This window comes from Trachurus japonicus, chromosome 1 (assembly GCF_045865225.1).
Source record: "Trachurus japonicus isolate A0001 chromosome 1, Traja_1.0".
Classification (NCBI taxonomy): domain Eukaryota; kingdom Metazoa; phylum Chordata; class Actinopteri; order Carangiformes; family Carangidae; genus Trachurus; species Trachurus japonicus.
The window spans coordinates 4,497,496-4,514,916 of NC_140907.1; the positions used below are offsets into that span (position 1 = coordinate 4,497,496).

General features: G+C 42.5%; 1 protein-coding gene across 1 annotated transcript in view; it reads left to right on the forward strand.

The window, feature by feature from the left end:
* The window catches only part of xylt1 (xylosyltransferase I), an 88,574-nt gene extending 71,496 nt beyond the window's left edge, over positions 1–17,078 (forward strand). Inside the window, exons 9-11 of the mRNA XM_085792796.1 lie at positions 2,216–2,414; positions 9,124–9,457; positions 13,751–17,078. Coding sequence (XP_085648922.1) covers positions 2,216–2,414; positions 9,124–9,457; positions 13,751–14,073 — 856 coding nt within the window. The 3' untranslated portion in view covers positions 14,074–17,078. The remainder of the gene's footprint in view (positions 1–2,215; positions 2,415–9,123; positions 9,458–13,750) is intronic.
* The last annotated feature ends 343 nt before the right edge of the window (positions 17,079–17,421 follow it).

Here is a 17,421-nt window from a genome sequence, read left to right on the forward strand (position 1 = left end):
AGAATAGAGAGGGGGAGAGAGCGAGCAGGGGAGGGGGGAGTGCGTGCTGCTATCCTTGTGGGTGTAAATATTTGCTGTTCTGCTTGTCAGGGTAGCATTTACTGGGACGGGTTGACTCCTGGTCCTTTAGTAGAATACTGATGAGGCCGTGGGCACAGGGGAGCAGGGAGAGACGGTGTGTGTGTCTGTTAATCTGTGCTTGTGTGCACCCTGGATGTGTGCGTGTGTGCGTGCACCCTGGCACATGTAAAAAAAAAAAGAAAAAAAAACAGTTTAAGGAAGCAGAAGAGACAAAGGATGGCAAATGTGGGCGAGAAGGAGTGTGCAGAGAGCAGCTGTGGAGTGTTCCCCAGCAGTGCCCACCCTGGCCCATGTTTTGTTTTTCCAGAAGTCACTGGGGCTGGCGGGCCCCGAGGCCCCAAGGGCCGGCCCTCTGCCACGTATGGAGACACACACAAACAAACAACAGACTAATCAGAGGGGCAAGACCTTCATTCGGCTTCAGCTGACTAGATGACCCAGTTCAACTTTGTTATGTAGACTTGTAATGTGTTTAGTCTGATCGTGTGTGTGTGTGTGTGTGTGTGTGTGTGTGTGTGTGTGTGTGTGTTCAGAGCTCTGTCTAATCTGAATCTGCTGCCAGTACAGCCCATGACTATTCTGTCACACACACTGCTGTGGTCTTGACTGTCACGTGTCTTCTTTAACTTCCAGAGCAAATGTTGTCACAAGCAACACATTGTAAGGGACTAATTAGTATGGAAGAGGTGTGTTATTTACTTGCGTAAAAGTTTTCAAATGTACTTGTTCTTTAAAGAGGAACTAAGCAGGATTTCTCCTGTGGCTATGCTACATTTAAAAAGCTCTGGAGTAATTGCGATAGTTAACTACATGACTTGTGACTTGTTACAAGTGAGAACGGAGGCTCTATGTCTTCACCTGGCGTCTCACGGCTGAAAACCAACCTTGCAACATCAGTGTAGTACCTGGTCGTCCCAGCTCTTCTCTCTGCACACCGCCACACAAGCGCGCTCCGTAACCCGTAATGTTTTGTTCATGACCGTTAAGACTACACAAACACACGCCGTAACATCGTATATGTTATGTAACGTTATCCACCGCTCCATTTATTGATTTTTCGCCGGCTTCGTTGTAAACAGATGCACATGGGCGAGAGGAGCGTAGCCGAAACAGAGGAAAAGCGAGCGGACTTGTAGTTCCCCTTTAACTTCCAGAGCAAATGTTGTAACAACTAGAGCACTGGAAAAGAGAGTAACAACACCACCATTGACTCTCGTGGTAAGGGTTTTGTGCCCCTAGTGGCAGGATATGGGTATTGCAAAAGAAAACCCATTCACTCCAATGTATGTGTGTGTTGCCCACTTGCTTGTAAATTGATGAAAACGGCCGTGTTTTTGTTTTTAGGTGTCTTGGTCATATCAAATTATACTTATAATTTGTTTATTACAAAATGTAGATTGAAAAATTAATGTAGACAACTATTTTTTTTTTTTTTTACTCGCCTATGTGTTAATGTTTATCTGTAAAGGGTCCTCAATGATGCTATTAACGTGAGTGATCTATAAATGTCCTTAAATTATTGAAAATACCACACTTGCTCATTCACCACCAATGCAGAGTTGTCAGTTCTTGGGCGCTTTTGCAATACCCATATTCCACCATCAGGAGGCGCTTCCATTGAACCAATGCGTGTCGTTACTCTCTTTTCCAGTGCCCTAGTAACAACCAACACATTGTAAGGGACTAATTAGTATGGAAGAGGTGTGTTATTTACTTACGTAAAAGTTTTCAAATGTACTTGCTCTTTAATTAAGTGTTGACTGGCACCATTACTGGTCTGAGTACTGTAAAGTCATGTGCAGGCATAAAAAGCATAAAAAAATCCACCTCTTCCTAATGGGAATCATCAGCATGGTCACCACGTGTCTTTGACCAATTGGTTTTCTGTTAAAGGTCATTGAATTAATGTCTAGTGTGTCACACACTTGCAGAGCACATTGACTCCCCACTAACCTTCACTGCAAGCATACATTAGCATCAAGCCACATTAGCATGTCCAAGGCCGGTCCCCTCCAATCAGCATCCAGATGAGTCCAGATATTCTTCTCCTCTTACACCGCCGGCCATGAGAACAGGTAGGTCAGCAGCTATCAGGTTCACTAATGGATTCTCTCTGCGCCCTGTGCTCTGCCAGATACTTCCCCATGGGCCACCCGGTGTCAGTGCATCTCTACTTCCAGTCAGACCAGTTCCAGGGCTACCTGGTCAAGCACCACGCCACCAATCTGGCCACCAGCAAGCTGGAGACCATGGAGACGTGGGTGGCGCCCAAGAAGAACTTCAAGCTCACCACCCCTCCCAGCAGCACATTCAGCAGGTTGCAGTTCGCAGAGGTGAGTCAGCATATTGGCTCATGTGGTGTATAGCGTTTAGTTTTAATTTACATCTAAGTCACTCGTTTGGCATGAGTCACAAATCAGTCAGCGGTTGCCAGTGTCAGGAAATGAGTTCCATTAAAACCCTGAGCACCACACAGGAAAAACACAGCTATTCAGTGTATAATTAGAGGTGAGATATACAGCTCATTGCCATGGTGACCTTATATTCATTGCTATGGCGACCTTGCCAAGACTCATAGCACTGCATCGCCACACATTTTGGTGCCTGTAATGGCCTTGTAAAATGTAAATTGATTGAATTAATCTAAGTTTATAGGGATGAGCGCTTCGTGTGCTGCTTATTTGTTGTTTCCTAATAGAACGTCTTCTCACCTTCACACTGGAATGCTTCCCTTGATTGTCTTGTTATGTTAATCAGTGTTTCTGTTTACCACAATGCCTGTTTAGGACACAGGCGCTCGGCTGTGATGTGACAGCCACAGAGTGTCTTTTTAAAAAGGACAAAATTAACTGAGTGAATGTAAATTGACCTTTTTTCACTCCGGTTTATCATGCACAGCTTTGCAGCAGGCAGAAATGTCAAACAAATTTGTGAATACGTTTGCTTTGTCTGTGCTTGTGGACCACAGTCACACACCTTGAACCTGTCTGACCCTGACTGCAGGCAGTGAACTCAGAGCCATGTAGACACCGTGCATCTCCCTCTCGCTAAAACCCCCGTTTGTGTGTCTAGCCTATGAAACCTGTGAGTGACAGAGAAGTGATGTGAGCTGTGGCTTTTATCTGGATGCTCAGCCCGAGAAAGCATTCACTGCCTGGCGCTGTGCAGTGGCTGTCAGTCAGTCAGTCTGTCCATCTGTCATTTAAAACGAGAGCAGAAAGAGCTTAAATAAGACAGCGCAGCGTAGCCGCAGTAGCTCTGTGCTTTTTGTCAACTTAGCAGATATGACCCATTATACTAAAGCTATACGCTGGAGTTTGCTAGATAAACCATATGGTTGGCTTAACAATGTGTTCCCTGTCCTCCTTTAGATATAAAGGAAGACAGATATGTCTTTCTTTTCACTCTTCTACCGCAGCCTCCCAGCTGGCTTTATAGGCCTTTTAACAGCATGATTTAGTGTAGGACCACTTACAGCCTGCACAGTTAAAATTAGTATTTCACCTCAAGTCAGATTTGACATTGAGAGGTATATTACACGGTGTCGGATAAATCTTATACAGTAGGATGACTGACTTTGACTGATGGTTTAGTCCTCGCTCTACCACAATGCTTAGTACACACTAGCATATTGTGGTTGTGGGTATACAACAGCAGCACATGATCATATAATCTAGTTCAGTACATCGGCTTCACAAACTGAAACATCAGAAGTGAGAAAAGAAAGAGAAAAGTGGAGTCAACAGTCTGAATGAACAGAATGAAGAGGCAATACACTGTCATCTTCAGAGAGCCATTACAGCACTGCATGTTTTCTTTCATACTAGGCTACATGCTGCTCTGTTTGTCCAGCCTTTGTATTTTAAGAGGTCATGTGCTGTGTCCAGATACGTGACCTGTGAGACGACTTCAAGGCTCCCACATGTTTCGGGTTTATTGTCATTAGGGATGTCCCAATCACATTTTATTGCCCCCAAGTCATTTGATTTTGAGTATCTGCCGATAGAGGCCTGATCTGATACTTTGGCTATGCAGTAAAAAAAACTATAGCTACTGGCTCACAGTTCAGCACACTGCCACTCACGTTGCCTGAATGGTACATCCACTCATAGAAATAGTATACAGTACTAGAAGCCTTGTCACCTACTCGTTGACATTGAATATGCGCCATAGAGCCTTAATGATGCGACTAGCACTAGTCAACTGTATATTTCTATGGGCCCACTCTCCGCTTTCCACAAATGTGTAGCATTTACAACATGGACCTATGGACAATGTAACATTACATTTTTGATACATAAGTGATCCAGATCTTTTCCTCCTGATTCCGATCCTTTGAAAATTACGTGATCGACCCAGATTTCCAATCATATGATCGGATTGGGGACATCCCTACTTGTCATTGTTTTTTAAACAGTTGTGGCACCCCACAGTCTTTTATTTCTAAGTAATAGTTTCCTTTACTAAGAAAATGGAAGCCTAAAAATTGCACTCTCATGTGACTCATAATATCGAGCTGAGCCTCAAAGGACGGTTTTATTAGCATAGTTTAAATATGATACCTGACGCCCACATGTCTCTTATAAACCTTGCAGAAAAGAGCACTGGGGGGTCATCACCTCACTTCTATTCTATTTGAAAATAGGCTTTCTTATGTCCTGTATGGTTAATGCATGGTAGAATACTGACAGACATGCTGATCATTTAGGCTACCATTATTTCTATCAATAGCTTAATAAATACTCCTGTTTTAGCTGGTACGGTAGATAAGCTAACAGCCAGTTTGCTTAGCTGAAGAAACTGGAAATCAAGGAATCAAGGGGATTCAATCTCTTGCTTTTTTTTTTCTTTTTTTTTTTACTGATGAAACAAACAAGAGGTTAAATAATGAGCTTGTTAGTAGGCAGCTTCCTTCCTTCCTCCCTTCCTTCCTTCCTTCCCTCTTTCCAGGCTTGAGCTAAGCTAACAGGCTGCTTCTAGCCTCTCAGCATCCTACAGATACGAAAGTGATATTAATCTTCTCATGAAACTCTTGACAAGGAACCAAATGAATGTATTTCCCAGTCTCCAGGCTGTATTTTTCAGACTATTTATGTCTGTTTTGATGCATCACACATCTCTCACCTTTTACCACATGGTGTTTTATCTGTTTAGCACAAAATGTTCTTGAACACTCTCCTCCCTCCCTTCCTTGTTCCATCGCTCCACAGTGTATCTTTATTAGGAAGCATCCATCCATCCATCCGTCTTAGCCACAGTCCCTCAGTAGCGTAACTGCTGCCTCGGGGGAGTCCTCAGATGATGGTGATGAACACCTGTGTTTGATTACCCCTCACAAAAAGTGGCACTAATAAGCCTCTGAACAGAGCTTTGAGGGGCATTCGTGTCCTGTGGTTTTAAGCGGGGCCAGATGGAGACGGAGACTGTCCACGCCACTGCCTGATAAAACTGACCTATCTTATTTAATGGAGGTGTCAGACTGTCGGCGCCGGCAAGCCAGTGACACAGAGACAAGTTTTGTAGGGTCACTCGGTCAGAAAGAAGAAAGGGAATAGCCTAGAGGTGGATTATGAGATGGATGTGAGCATTTAATGTTTCCTATTATGTCGGATTGAGCAGAATGAAAAAAAGTATTATGGGTAAAAGACGTGAATGATGAGGTGCATGTGGGAAAAAGTAATCTGTGTGAAATGATGTAGGCCTACCAGTTTCTTTTTGTTTTTTCAGGTCAACAGCAAAGTGAGGGTTAATTTGATCTGCTGAATTAAACGGTAGTTGTTGGTAATTGTCGGTGATGAATGGAAAATCTAAATAATTAACTCAAGTGAGTGGAAAGTTGGTAAACAATGCGAGTGCCAGAACAATACAGAGAAGGGGGGTAATTGAAAAAAAAGTGGAAGGTAGAGGTCACAGTGAGACGAGAGGGCCGGGCAGCATTAGTTCCACAAAAACATGTTCTTCTAAGTATAGCTATAAGCAAAGGAAGGTCAAGCTTCCGACTCGGTGAGCGACCATAAGGCTTGATTGAGTGTAGGTCTTAAGCCAAAGCTTATTGGGTAGAAGCAGCAAGGGACAGGTTGAGTGTGGAGGTCATGGTAAGCTATAGGCTGAGGCTGAAATGGGCCAGAAGTTAATCCGTGTTTGACCCACTTTCATACTGGAAGAAAGAGTTTCTTGCTACTCCTGGCTCCCTTTGTTTCCTCCACATACATCTTGAGTTTTACCATAAGACTTAGTCATAGAAAAGTGTTAAACTTTGTGAAGGGTAGTTAAAATATTCCAGCAAACTTTTAGCCAATGAGAAAACAATGCAGTGTGAAGTCTTTGTGTGGGTGATATAGTGGAAGTGTTTAACTTCCATCTTTATGGCACCTTCTCCCACCCAGTATTTCTATAGTGACCAGGGCCAGGTTTTAGCTTTGGCCATGCATTTTACCATCTCCAAAACTAATATCTCTCCTCTGGAAGGAAGTTTCCAACAGACTCATTTATGTGGTTTTCTCAAGGAGAATTGACTTTTATATTCCCCTCTTCTCAGGCTTCCTAAAGAAAACAACAAACTTTAGATGATCTAAAATACAGCAGCACCATCTTATCTTATCTCTGTTTACCAAACTAAACGTAGATAACATGTCACTCCAGTTTTATTGCCTATAAAACTGTTTCTAAATCTCTTAATGGACCTGCTCCTGACTATTTATCTGATATGGTGGAGAGGTATGCCCCTCCTAGATCGTGCAGATCCTTTAACTCTGATTTCTTAAATATTTCCCAGAGAAGCACTAAACCATATGGAGGAGCTGCATTCTGTTTCACTGGTCCAGCTTTTTATGCTGTCATATAATTTACTGGTATGAAAACCTCTTTATTATTTATATCCTGTATTTCATTGTGTTTTTATAGCTTTTCTTGAAGTTATTATTACTCATCATCATCATTATTGTGAGACAAACAGCCGCTTAATAAGTTGTGTGTGCACCTTATTAACCTGTGTGTGCGCACCATATGCGTGTGTTGGTTGCAGAGAGCCAAGGGCCTGTGGAAACTGCCCACTCATCTGGCCTGAAACTGTTAGAAGAACTTGGAAAGCTGCACCAGTGCATAATTTATATTGCACTTAGTTGGTGCATGTTGCCGAAAAAACGACTTGCATGAACCAGAAGAGAGGCGGTTGGTCCCCTCCTACCCACCACATGTGAACATAGTCTGAATCTCCCTCTCACAACTCTAACTTCAGTCTGCAGCCTCTCCCTCCCTGTGGATTACAGTGAGACTCCTCTGTCAATACTCCCTTCATTTCTTTCTGGGGCTTAGAACGAGCTGGCTGCCAATCAATTGGGGATGTAATGTGTTCCAGCAAGTTAGCCTTGAATAAAGTAATGAGCTACCGAGGTGCCAGACAAGAGAGTTGATTAGTAATTTCAAGAGAAAAGTACCAAGGTCCAAGGGGCTGAAATGGCAGAGGTCATTCCAATAATTGAGATGAAAGGGAGGTGTCTTTTACGGATGGCTGAGACACCCGCGCTCTTTCTCCGAGTGTCTCATTTATGCAAGTTGTGTCTATTTATACTGTTCATCGCAATCTCAATCCTCAAAGGATGTAATACAGAGTCAGTTCCAGTCAGCCATTGATCGTCCAGCAGGGTGAGGCTGTGTTAATCAGCTACCATTGTAAGGATGAGCGCTTCCTCAAGCCACCGTCCCTCTCACATTTCTTTCACCCAGACATCTTTCACTGTCAGTGTATAGGCGCGTGTGTGTGTTTGTGTGTGTGTGTGTGTGTGTGTGTGTGTGTGTCTCCTTATCACCCTCTCTCTGCCATCAATCTTGATCTCTCCAGGTCTCTCTTATTTTGCATCCCACACGGGTTTGCAGTCTCTGCATTTAAACACACACACAAAGAAATCACACCTCTTCAGTCTACACAGTCTTGACCACATTGACGACATTAAGAGCAGTTTAACTCTGGTACTGTAGCTTTCCCTGTTCTTGTCGTTTATTCCCTTTCTCTCTTCTTTCTCTTTTTTTCTGTGATCCAATCAGTCTTCTGTTTGTCAGCTCACAAGTTCAGAAACATGACCTGAAACTCTCAGCTCAGGCAAACAAACAAACCAGAGTCCACTAAATGTTTATTATGTAAGCTTACAAGATATAATGATCTTAAATAGGCTCCTTGTTGCACTGGCAGTCCTCCAGTGTGTTACAGGCTGGCTGATAGGTCCATGTTCTGCAGCCAGCAGCACTCCACTTTATGTCACATAATACACCAAGAGATATATTTGACTCTGGTATTATCTGTTAGAATTTTATATTCAGTTTATTTATCTCAAAATTGTCATAGAGAATGCAGCTTTCTCTGTGTTTATGAAAGACTTGAGCCTCATTTGTATGTCTTCTCCTTTTTATTTTGATAAAAACTGTGGTCAGACATAATCACCGTCTTCCTCTTATTGGGTTTTTTTCCTAACAGATGTCAGGTTGTTATCTTCTCCACTCCAGTTAAGGACAAATTCAGCTCACACTGGATACTGGTGTTCATTGGCTTCCACCTCTCTTCTTCCCATCGCTCTGAAATGTGTCCGGAGAGCAAACAGAGATGCATTTGATCCTCACCCCACGGGGATATGGTTGTTTTTTTTAGTCATAAGCCTGGCTCTCATTATCCTTGTTAAAGAAACACCAGTAACAGGACAAATTGACTCAAAGGTGCAGGACGAAACAATCAGGCTTCCTTCATCGTGTTATATAACGCCTGCGTAGAGGGCTGGGCTTGGGAGTGTGCTGCGGTTTTGATGAAAAATGCATACTGAAGATGATTTCCCATGATAATTCAGTGTACATATTGGCTTATCTTAACAGTATGGTCAAATGTTGGTGCATGCACACACTGTGTTACTTATTTATGATCTCTGCGCGCCATGTGCAGCAGCAGCACTGGATTTATATACGCTCATCTCTTGTGTTGCTTCTCGTCTCGGTTCTTACCCCATTCTGTCACTCACTTCTCTCTCCTCGTCCCTATTCTTCCTCCCGCACCGTCAGATCGGCACAGAGTGGGATGCCAAAGAGCGTATGTTCAGAAACTTTGGCGGCTTGATGGGCCCCATGGAGGAGACGGTGGGCATGCAGAAGTGGAGCAAGGGGCCCAACATCACCGTCACGGTCGTGTGGATCGACCCCACCAACGTCATCGCCGCCACCTACGACATTCTGATCGATGCCAGTGCCGAGTTCACCCATTACCGCCCGCCGCTGAACCAGCCCCTGCGACCCGGGGTGTGGAGCGTCCGCATCCTGCACCACTGGAGCCCCGTGGCTGAGATGAAGTTCCTCATCGCCCCGCTGTCCTACAATAAACACCAGCCCATACGACAAGGTGAGACAGAGCGTTAACACAGCTGGCTGTTTGTCACGAGGCTCACATGTGACAAGAACTTTCCATTTGTTCTTTGTACAAATAGCCATGCTAGACTTATTGCACTGCTGCATTGTTCCTTAAAGGGATACTCCAACTTTTTTTTTTTCGTGTCTTGCCTTACTCCCGAGTCCATGACAAGCAGATAGACAGCATCCTTTCCACTGTGCGTGCAGTAACAAGGGAGATACGGGCAGAGCAGGCGCACCGCTAATTAGCTTAGCTCAAATGCTCGAAGTGTATGGGTAGTGTTAGCCTGCCTCCTACCCGAGCCGAAATCAGCAGTCAGAAGCTGATTTCATTTTAGCTCTAAACTCTGTAAATATATCACTTTATCGACATTTCAAACATTTTAGGCAAGAAAGTAGCCGTTTAGATCAGCAGTGTGTCATTAATTTGTCTAAATACCAGCTGTTTACAATTTTGTTCGGACGAATTTGGCGCTACTCAAGCTAGCCGTTGTGACCAACGCACTTCCGGTTATTTTCACAAAATAAAACACCCGTTGCCCTTTACATACAGAAAACAATGACATAGAATTTGTGCTTTTACTTTGAAATAGGAAGCTAGCCTACCCTCGATGTAGCTAGCTTGAACCAAAATAAACCATCTTTGCTTGAACCCTGCGTTTTGACCGATCTCGTCCCGTTACCGACATTTGACCGCTCAAGATGCCTTACCGGAGAGTTTTGTCAGCTCTGAGACGAAGATCGGCCCGCCGGTTTCCGTTTAGAGTTGCTGAAGAGTTTCTCTGATGACTTTAGGTGGAGGCAGGCTAACACTACCTATGCTCTTCCAGCGTTTGAGCTAGGCTAATTAATTTGCGCCAGCTCTGTCCGTATCTCCCTTGTTACTGCACGCACAGTCGAAAAGATGGTGTCTATCTGCTTGTCATGGACTCGGGAGTGAGGCAAGACACGAAAAAAAAAATGTTGGCGTATTCCTTTAACACAGCCGGTTGTCTTGTCACGAGGCTCACATATGACAAGAACTTTCCATTTGTTTCATTTTTTTTTTTTTTTTTACCATAACACAAAATGACTATTGATTGTGTTCTTTGTAGCTACAAATAGCCATGGCAGACTTATTGCACTGCTGCATTGTTCCTTAACAACAGATCATCATTTGTCAAACAAGTATCTCAGGTGTTGCTCTAAATAACAAACACTGTCATGAATCATCTTAGATTAGTGGAAGCCCCTCGCTGCATACACACACACACACACACCTGCACAGAGCAATTTAATACAAAGGTCCTGCAATAAATCCTGTCTTTGTTGACTCTGTGTTTTACACAGAGAAGGTGGCTGCTCTTTTCTGATGCTGACTTTTACAAAACTATATTTAGATGACAGTTTATATTATTTTCAAAAAAAGTGGAAGAACTTGGAATTGCATTGGACTGTTTTACAGAGAGCATAATATCTTTTTCTTCCAGCACATGTGTAAAGTTTGTGCAAAGTGAGACCCAAATACACATCTGTCTGACACATTGTCAGCTCAAATGTTAAGCTTTATAAAACGATGAGATTTGTTTCATAATTGCAGAGTGTAAGCCACTGCATGGTGACCAGTACTTGTAATAGATTCATGATGGTCGGGTTCATTTTAGCTTTGAATCACATAAAACTGTTCCCCCCTTATCTAGCAGTAGTTCATGCGCAGGATGTTGAAAATGAAAATGCAGAGCTTGACTACTCGCCGTGGTTGTGTTTGACAGACTGAGAGAAAGTCTATATTCACTTTACATTCTCTGTGTTTTCTGTTTGACACCAACATTTTGCTATCGAGCAGCCAGAGAAACATTCACTGTGAAGTAGCAATTGCCAGTTTAGGTGTTCCAAAATGTCTGCACACACACACACACACACAGCCCTGTATTTGCAGTGATGCCCTTTCTAATCAAGCCTCTGGGCCTCAACAGACCCTGCTTGTTTGTCATCAAGTCACCCCTAATAACCCAGTGAGCTGTTCATACATACTAAACAGAGTGTTAAACAACAGCGCACTTAGCCTTCCAAAAACAATGACACAATTAAATCAATCAGCCAGCATGGATAAGGGGCAAGACTGCATTGTTCTAGTCCATAAGCAGCCAGTTTGCTCTGAAAGTCACATGAGAGTTGAGGCGCTAGCTTCAGCATAATTACGTCTTTCTCTCTGTTTAATAATCTCCCTGAGCCGTTTTAATGACGAGGAGGAACAACACATAAAGTTACAGCTTTTGTCTTTAACCTGAGTCTCAGGGGTGGGGGCTGTGGAGGGAGGGAGAAACACTGAATTAAATATTAATCACTAGTTTATGGTTGCCGAGGTTTGTTTGCGATACATAATTGTGATTCGCCTCTTTTAAAGGTATAGTTGGAAAGACTGTGTGTCAACCCAACACATGATTTTCTGTTGTAATCTGTCCTCCCTGCAGTGTTACAGCTCAGGTATAAGATTATCAGTGTCCAATATACTCATTCTCTGATATGGTTAATATTTTTAGCTTCCCAGTATTCAGTGAAAAAAGGAAAAAACTGGGTCCGGAAGCTAATCCACCTGTAATTCTGGACCAGGCCTTATGCAGAAAGCAGAGAGTAGGCTATATCTACAGTACATACAAGTAGTATATAGATATTATTTTATGACTGGCAGTTCACTGTCTTTAGGAGCAGCTACAATAACACTAAAAGTAATACATAGCTTGAATCTGCAGAAAGCCAAAGTTATATAGTCTTACGTACATTAGATTTATTAGATTATTATGTATATTGGCAAGAATTTGGCGCTACAAAGGAGGGGTGATGATATTGCGATATTCTTGGGCACTATGAGCACTATATTAAATGCACTTTTAGAAAATCTCTTATTATATAAATAAAGATACTGTTACATGCACAGTTTATTTTTATGCATTCATTCTCTATAACATCCTACATCATAGAAAATACTGTAATTTTTGTGCAGTCTGAACAGAGAATTAACATTTGCTCTAAAAAAAAAACATGCATACAGGAAGGGTAAGATAAACATTGAGAATTACATTTGTGATGTTATTAATAGTTGCTGCAACATCCAACATACAGTAACACTATTTTTCATGCAATCTGAGCAAAGGAATTACCATCAGTCAGAGGCTTAGATACATACATACTGTAAAACCACTGTTACCATGATAAAATATCGATGATAGCACTTCAAAGAATTGATACAATATTACCTCATGGATATTGCAATATTTTAGTGTAGGCCTATTGATGTTTTTGAACACCCTTGTGTGGTTGTAGCCTCGGCTGCTAGGGCAACGCTTTCCTTTAATTCACACATCATAAGAAATGGCTGACTTGACGTTAAATCACATCCATTTAGCATATTTTACAATGTATGGCCACATGATTATATAATAATGTTATGTGTGCTCGGCCAAGTGTGTGTGTGTCTGTGTGCGCTTTAATCATTGTTGTTCCAACCAGCCGCTCGTAATTTACTGGCATGTCTGGCACCAGGTTTCCCTCCTACATGCAGTGCCAGTAAAACTTAACGGCGTGGCCATCCACCAGCACTGGCAGCAGCAGACACGTGCATACACAAACACATGCACAACTGTGATGCATGATGATTTCATAACACGCACCGCTACCGAGCGAACCTCGCTGGCGTGAGTTGAACATGGCCTCTGCCTGGTGGAGCACCTCATGTCTGACTGCATCTTTCTGTCACCAGCGCATGAAAAGCGCTGATGTCTGAAAACATCTGGGTGTGAGGGAGTTAGTGTTCCACAGCCACGCTTTAGAAGGGATGGCTCGCGCCCCAGTTAGAGGACCTGTGAGGAATTTACAGCTTCACTGGAGTTCAGGGCGGAGAAGGAGTCTTAAGAAAAAAAGTTGTGTCTACATTTTCTGTCATCCTGCAGAGCTTGACCGTCATGGGAAGAAAGAATGAGGGCACGTCTGAGTATTTCTGATTGTTTCCGAAAAAGTCAGCATTGCAGTGACTTGACATACCACATCAAAGACGGGGATTTTAGGCGTCCAATGAAAAAAAAGAAAAGAATCAATCCAGGCAAATTAGCAAGCAGTTTAAGCTTTTCAGATAGTAATCAAGCAAATCACGTTCAGCTTTGATATTTTTCCATTCATGTCTGTTTTTTTCCTGTTCTTCCTTTCCCGTCAACTTCTCCCCCCCCCCTTTCTCTCTCTGACCACTGCTTATCAACTCTTCACACATCATCTCTCTCTTCCCGTCTCTCTTTGTTTCCTCCCTCCCCAGAGGACGCCCTGAAGCTGCACAACGGGCCGGCCAAGAACAGCTATATGGAGCAGAGTTTCCACGGCCTCAACCCGGTGCTCAACATCCCGGTCAGCCTGGGCTACGTGGAGCAGGCCAAGAGGAACGCGGCGCTGAGCGGCCTGGAGCTGGAGCACTGGGTGGACGGCCTGGTGGGCGAGCTGTGGGAGGCGGCCGACGTCTGCGCCGTGGGCCCCACCGCCTGTCCCGTCATGCAGGCCTGCTCCAAGAACCCCTGGAGCTCCCTGAGCCCCGACCCCAAGTCCCAGCTGGGCGAGCCGCGCGCCGACGGCCGCATCAGGTAGCAGCGAGGCCTCCAGCTGGACGGGAGGCCGCGGCACAGGAGAGTCACTGTCGATTTTTATTTATTTAAGGCGTTTGTTACAGAGAGAGGAAGGAAAAGTATTCTTCCTCTGTCTCGGGAGGAGAAGAAAAGAAAAGAGGAAGTGGATTTTTTGGGGAGGTTGGTGAGGGCGTCTGGACAGAAAGCAAGGAGAATGATTTTCAGATCCTCCCACGGGGTTCCTCCTTGTAGGGGATTATGCTGGCTTTGCTATTTCAGTTTCTCAGTGTATTTATTTTTCTTCTCATGGCTGAGTTTTACTGTGATCAAACGTTGCAATTTTCGAGCATCTATTTTGCTGCTGAATGAATTATGAAGTCAGCTTTTAAAGCCCTGCTAAGGGCACAGCAGTCATGTGAGTGCGGATTGTCGACACTGGTAGCAGACCCAGATCTGCTGCATTTAAGGCCTTAGCTGTAAGAAATACTAGAGGAGGTAGCCTGATACTGAGTTAAATGTGCCTCCTTTAAGTTTATGTCAGCATAAACAAAATGAGATGATATCTGAGTGCTCAGATAAACCCCGAACAGGCATAAAGATTATTTTGATATCACTCAAATGCAGCATCATTGAAAGCAAATTCCCCAAACTTTTAATATTTTAGCCAATTACTTCAAAGCCCCGAGTTTCTGGTAGTTTAGTGACTCGGTTTGTAAATCAGCAAAGTAAATCAGTAACAGCAGCACAACTTCCTTTAGTTCAGTGCCTGATCAGGATGTGGAACTGTCGTGGCTGGGCTCACCATCTGCTGCAGTCGCATTTGGTAAATATGGGGGAAAAAAAGAGAAATGCAAATACAGAGGCCTTCTCATCATAATTAGCCTACAACTATTTGGATTATAATGAAAATTCAATGTAGACTTATTAGTGTTCTAAATTCATAAATGATTCATTTGCGGTTGTTGTACAATAGTACTTTAAGACTTAACATTGACATAGAGTAGTTTTCTTTAACAAAACCCAGATGTTGTGACAGGCAGAGGACAAAGAGAGAACTGTTTTGTCCATTTTTTTCTATTTTCTTTCTTTCTTTCTTTCTTTCTTTCTTTCTTTTTTTTTTTACCAAACTGCCTCAAACTTGAAATACATTTATCTCAAGCTGACCTTAAAATTCTCATCCTTGCATTCCTTGTCATCCTTTTTTTTTTTAGTCATTTCAGTGACACTTTATGTTGTACATAATTATACAAGAAGTCTCAAAAAATTGTGTGAATGGGGGGTGGGGGGTGAGTCCATGAGTCACTATTTATTTATAAGTTTATATTAATACTGATATTTTTAGTCAGTGACTAAATAACTGCGACGCTGCCTGGGCAGCATGATAAATATTTTTTTGTAAAGAAAGCCGCCTTTATTTACAAAGGCCAACACCCCAAACTTATACTGTACCTTTTTATGGCCCGCACCTGTGTGTTAGTTAGTGTTGTCCTGTCTGAATAGATCTTCCTGTCTTGGTTTCCTATATGGCTGTTTGCCAAGTGCATCACGAGAGAAAGCCTCCCTGACCTCGGAGGTCGGAGGTCAGCTGCCTAACAACCTCACCAAACAGAGAAGGAGAACAGAAACACTCCTCACAAGCCAACACATTGGACAACGTCTGGATCGAAGGAGAAACTGTACTTTTTTGGTGTTCTATGGTTCCTGTCAGTTTCTGGATGATAGTGAGTGGTAGTGATCTTCATGCTGTGACAATAATGTACAATTTCAAGTGAATATTATATTGTGTCTTGATTGCAAAATGCGTAATTTATGAGATCGGGTCTATGGCACCTTTTCAACTCTGATCTACATTTGAAGTACCTTTTTCTGCCACCACGACAATCTCTGGACATTTAAGACAAGTTGTAATTCCACTGAGGATAGCACTGTACCACCACCACACGTCTTCTACAAGAGGTACGGACCGCATATTTGTCTTACTTTGAAATGCGTTTCATTTGAAGCCAATTAGGGGTTCAAGCTGTGATTGTCAACATTGTTTAGCCATCACACAAGCTAAGTGAGTGTTTTTGCACTGGCTAATGAAGAGACATTACTGGTCATTAATGTCAAGTTCACCTTGCCTCTCTGTCGGATGTGTCTATTATAATTGCTGTCACTCCTTCCCTCTCAAATCCACACTGTTTCTGGGGTTAGCTTGTAAAGGACAATTTGTTTTCCACTGGCCAACTTCTGCTGCCATCTTTTAACTTAAAAGTGCCACCGTGCTCTGAACAATTACTTCACACAATACATATTATTATGTAAGTTCAATGACAGTTTCGGAAAACGGTGAATTAAGTAAATGTAACTCAATGTGAAAGTCCTATTTTGTAACAAAATGATTAACAAATGAAGAAGATGTACATAGGTATTTTGTATTGAAATGTTGTTTAAAAAGGTATTGTACATGTAAATACAGATGTGGTAAAAAAAAAAATTACATTGAATTATTAAGAGTTTTTAAAATGTCAATAATTGGGCACAAAGAGTGAATCGATGGTGTTTATTGATCAAAGTACATAACTTGTTTCAGTGTTTTTGGACAACAGCCTTGTCCTGTTTGCCTCAGAGAAAATCACATGCCAGATTGTTGTTGTTCTTGCTGGAATGTATTGTCGAGCAACTGTTGCACAAATTTCTCTGACTGATGTTTCCCCTGTTATTTTTATTTTTATTTTGTTTCCGGGGAGGCTCTGTGTGCCTTAGCTGACTTTTAGAACCTTCTCTGCCCATTAAAGGAAAAGCCCTTACTTTGTTATTTTGTTTTGACATGATGTGAAGAATACCATGAGTCTGTCACGTGATTCACTGGTACTGCAACACCAAAAAAGATGTCTGCTGTTGTATATATCATCAGGCCTTCTGTCTTTATCAGCTTTTACCTTTTATTTTTTCTTCCCATTGGGGGATACGTTTTGATGTACTTGACTGGCTTGTTTTACTTTTCTCTGACTGCTTTTTGGAAATAAAATTCTTTGGAAAACAGCTCATGAGAACTCTCTGCCACAGCGGTGATATACTACAGAGTGTGTTGTGGCTGATAACAAAACAATAAGCCTGCCGAAGTACCTTTCCACCATTACACTGTTGCTTATTAAATACATGTAGCTTTGCAAATGTAGCACTGGTCCATTCAACAGAATAAGATGAAACTTGAATGAATAGAAATGTACTGTATTAAAACCATCATATTATCCAATCATTTAAAGGGACAACGAGGAGTTTCTCCATTGGCAGAACGAAAAATTCCGCGACAATAAAAAAGTTTCATATTAATGTGGATGAATCTACGTTACCCACACTTGTTAATGGGCCCATTTTCGATAAA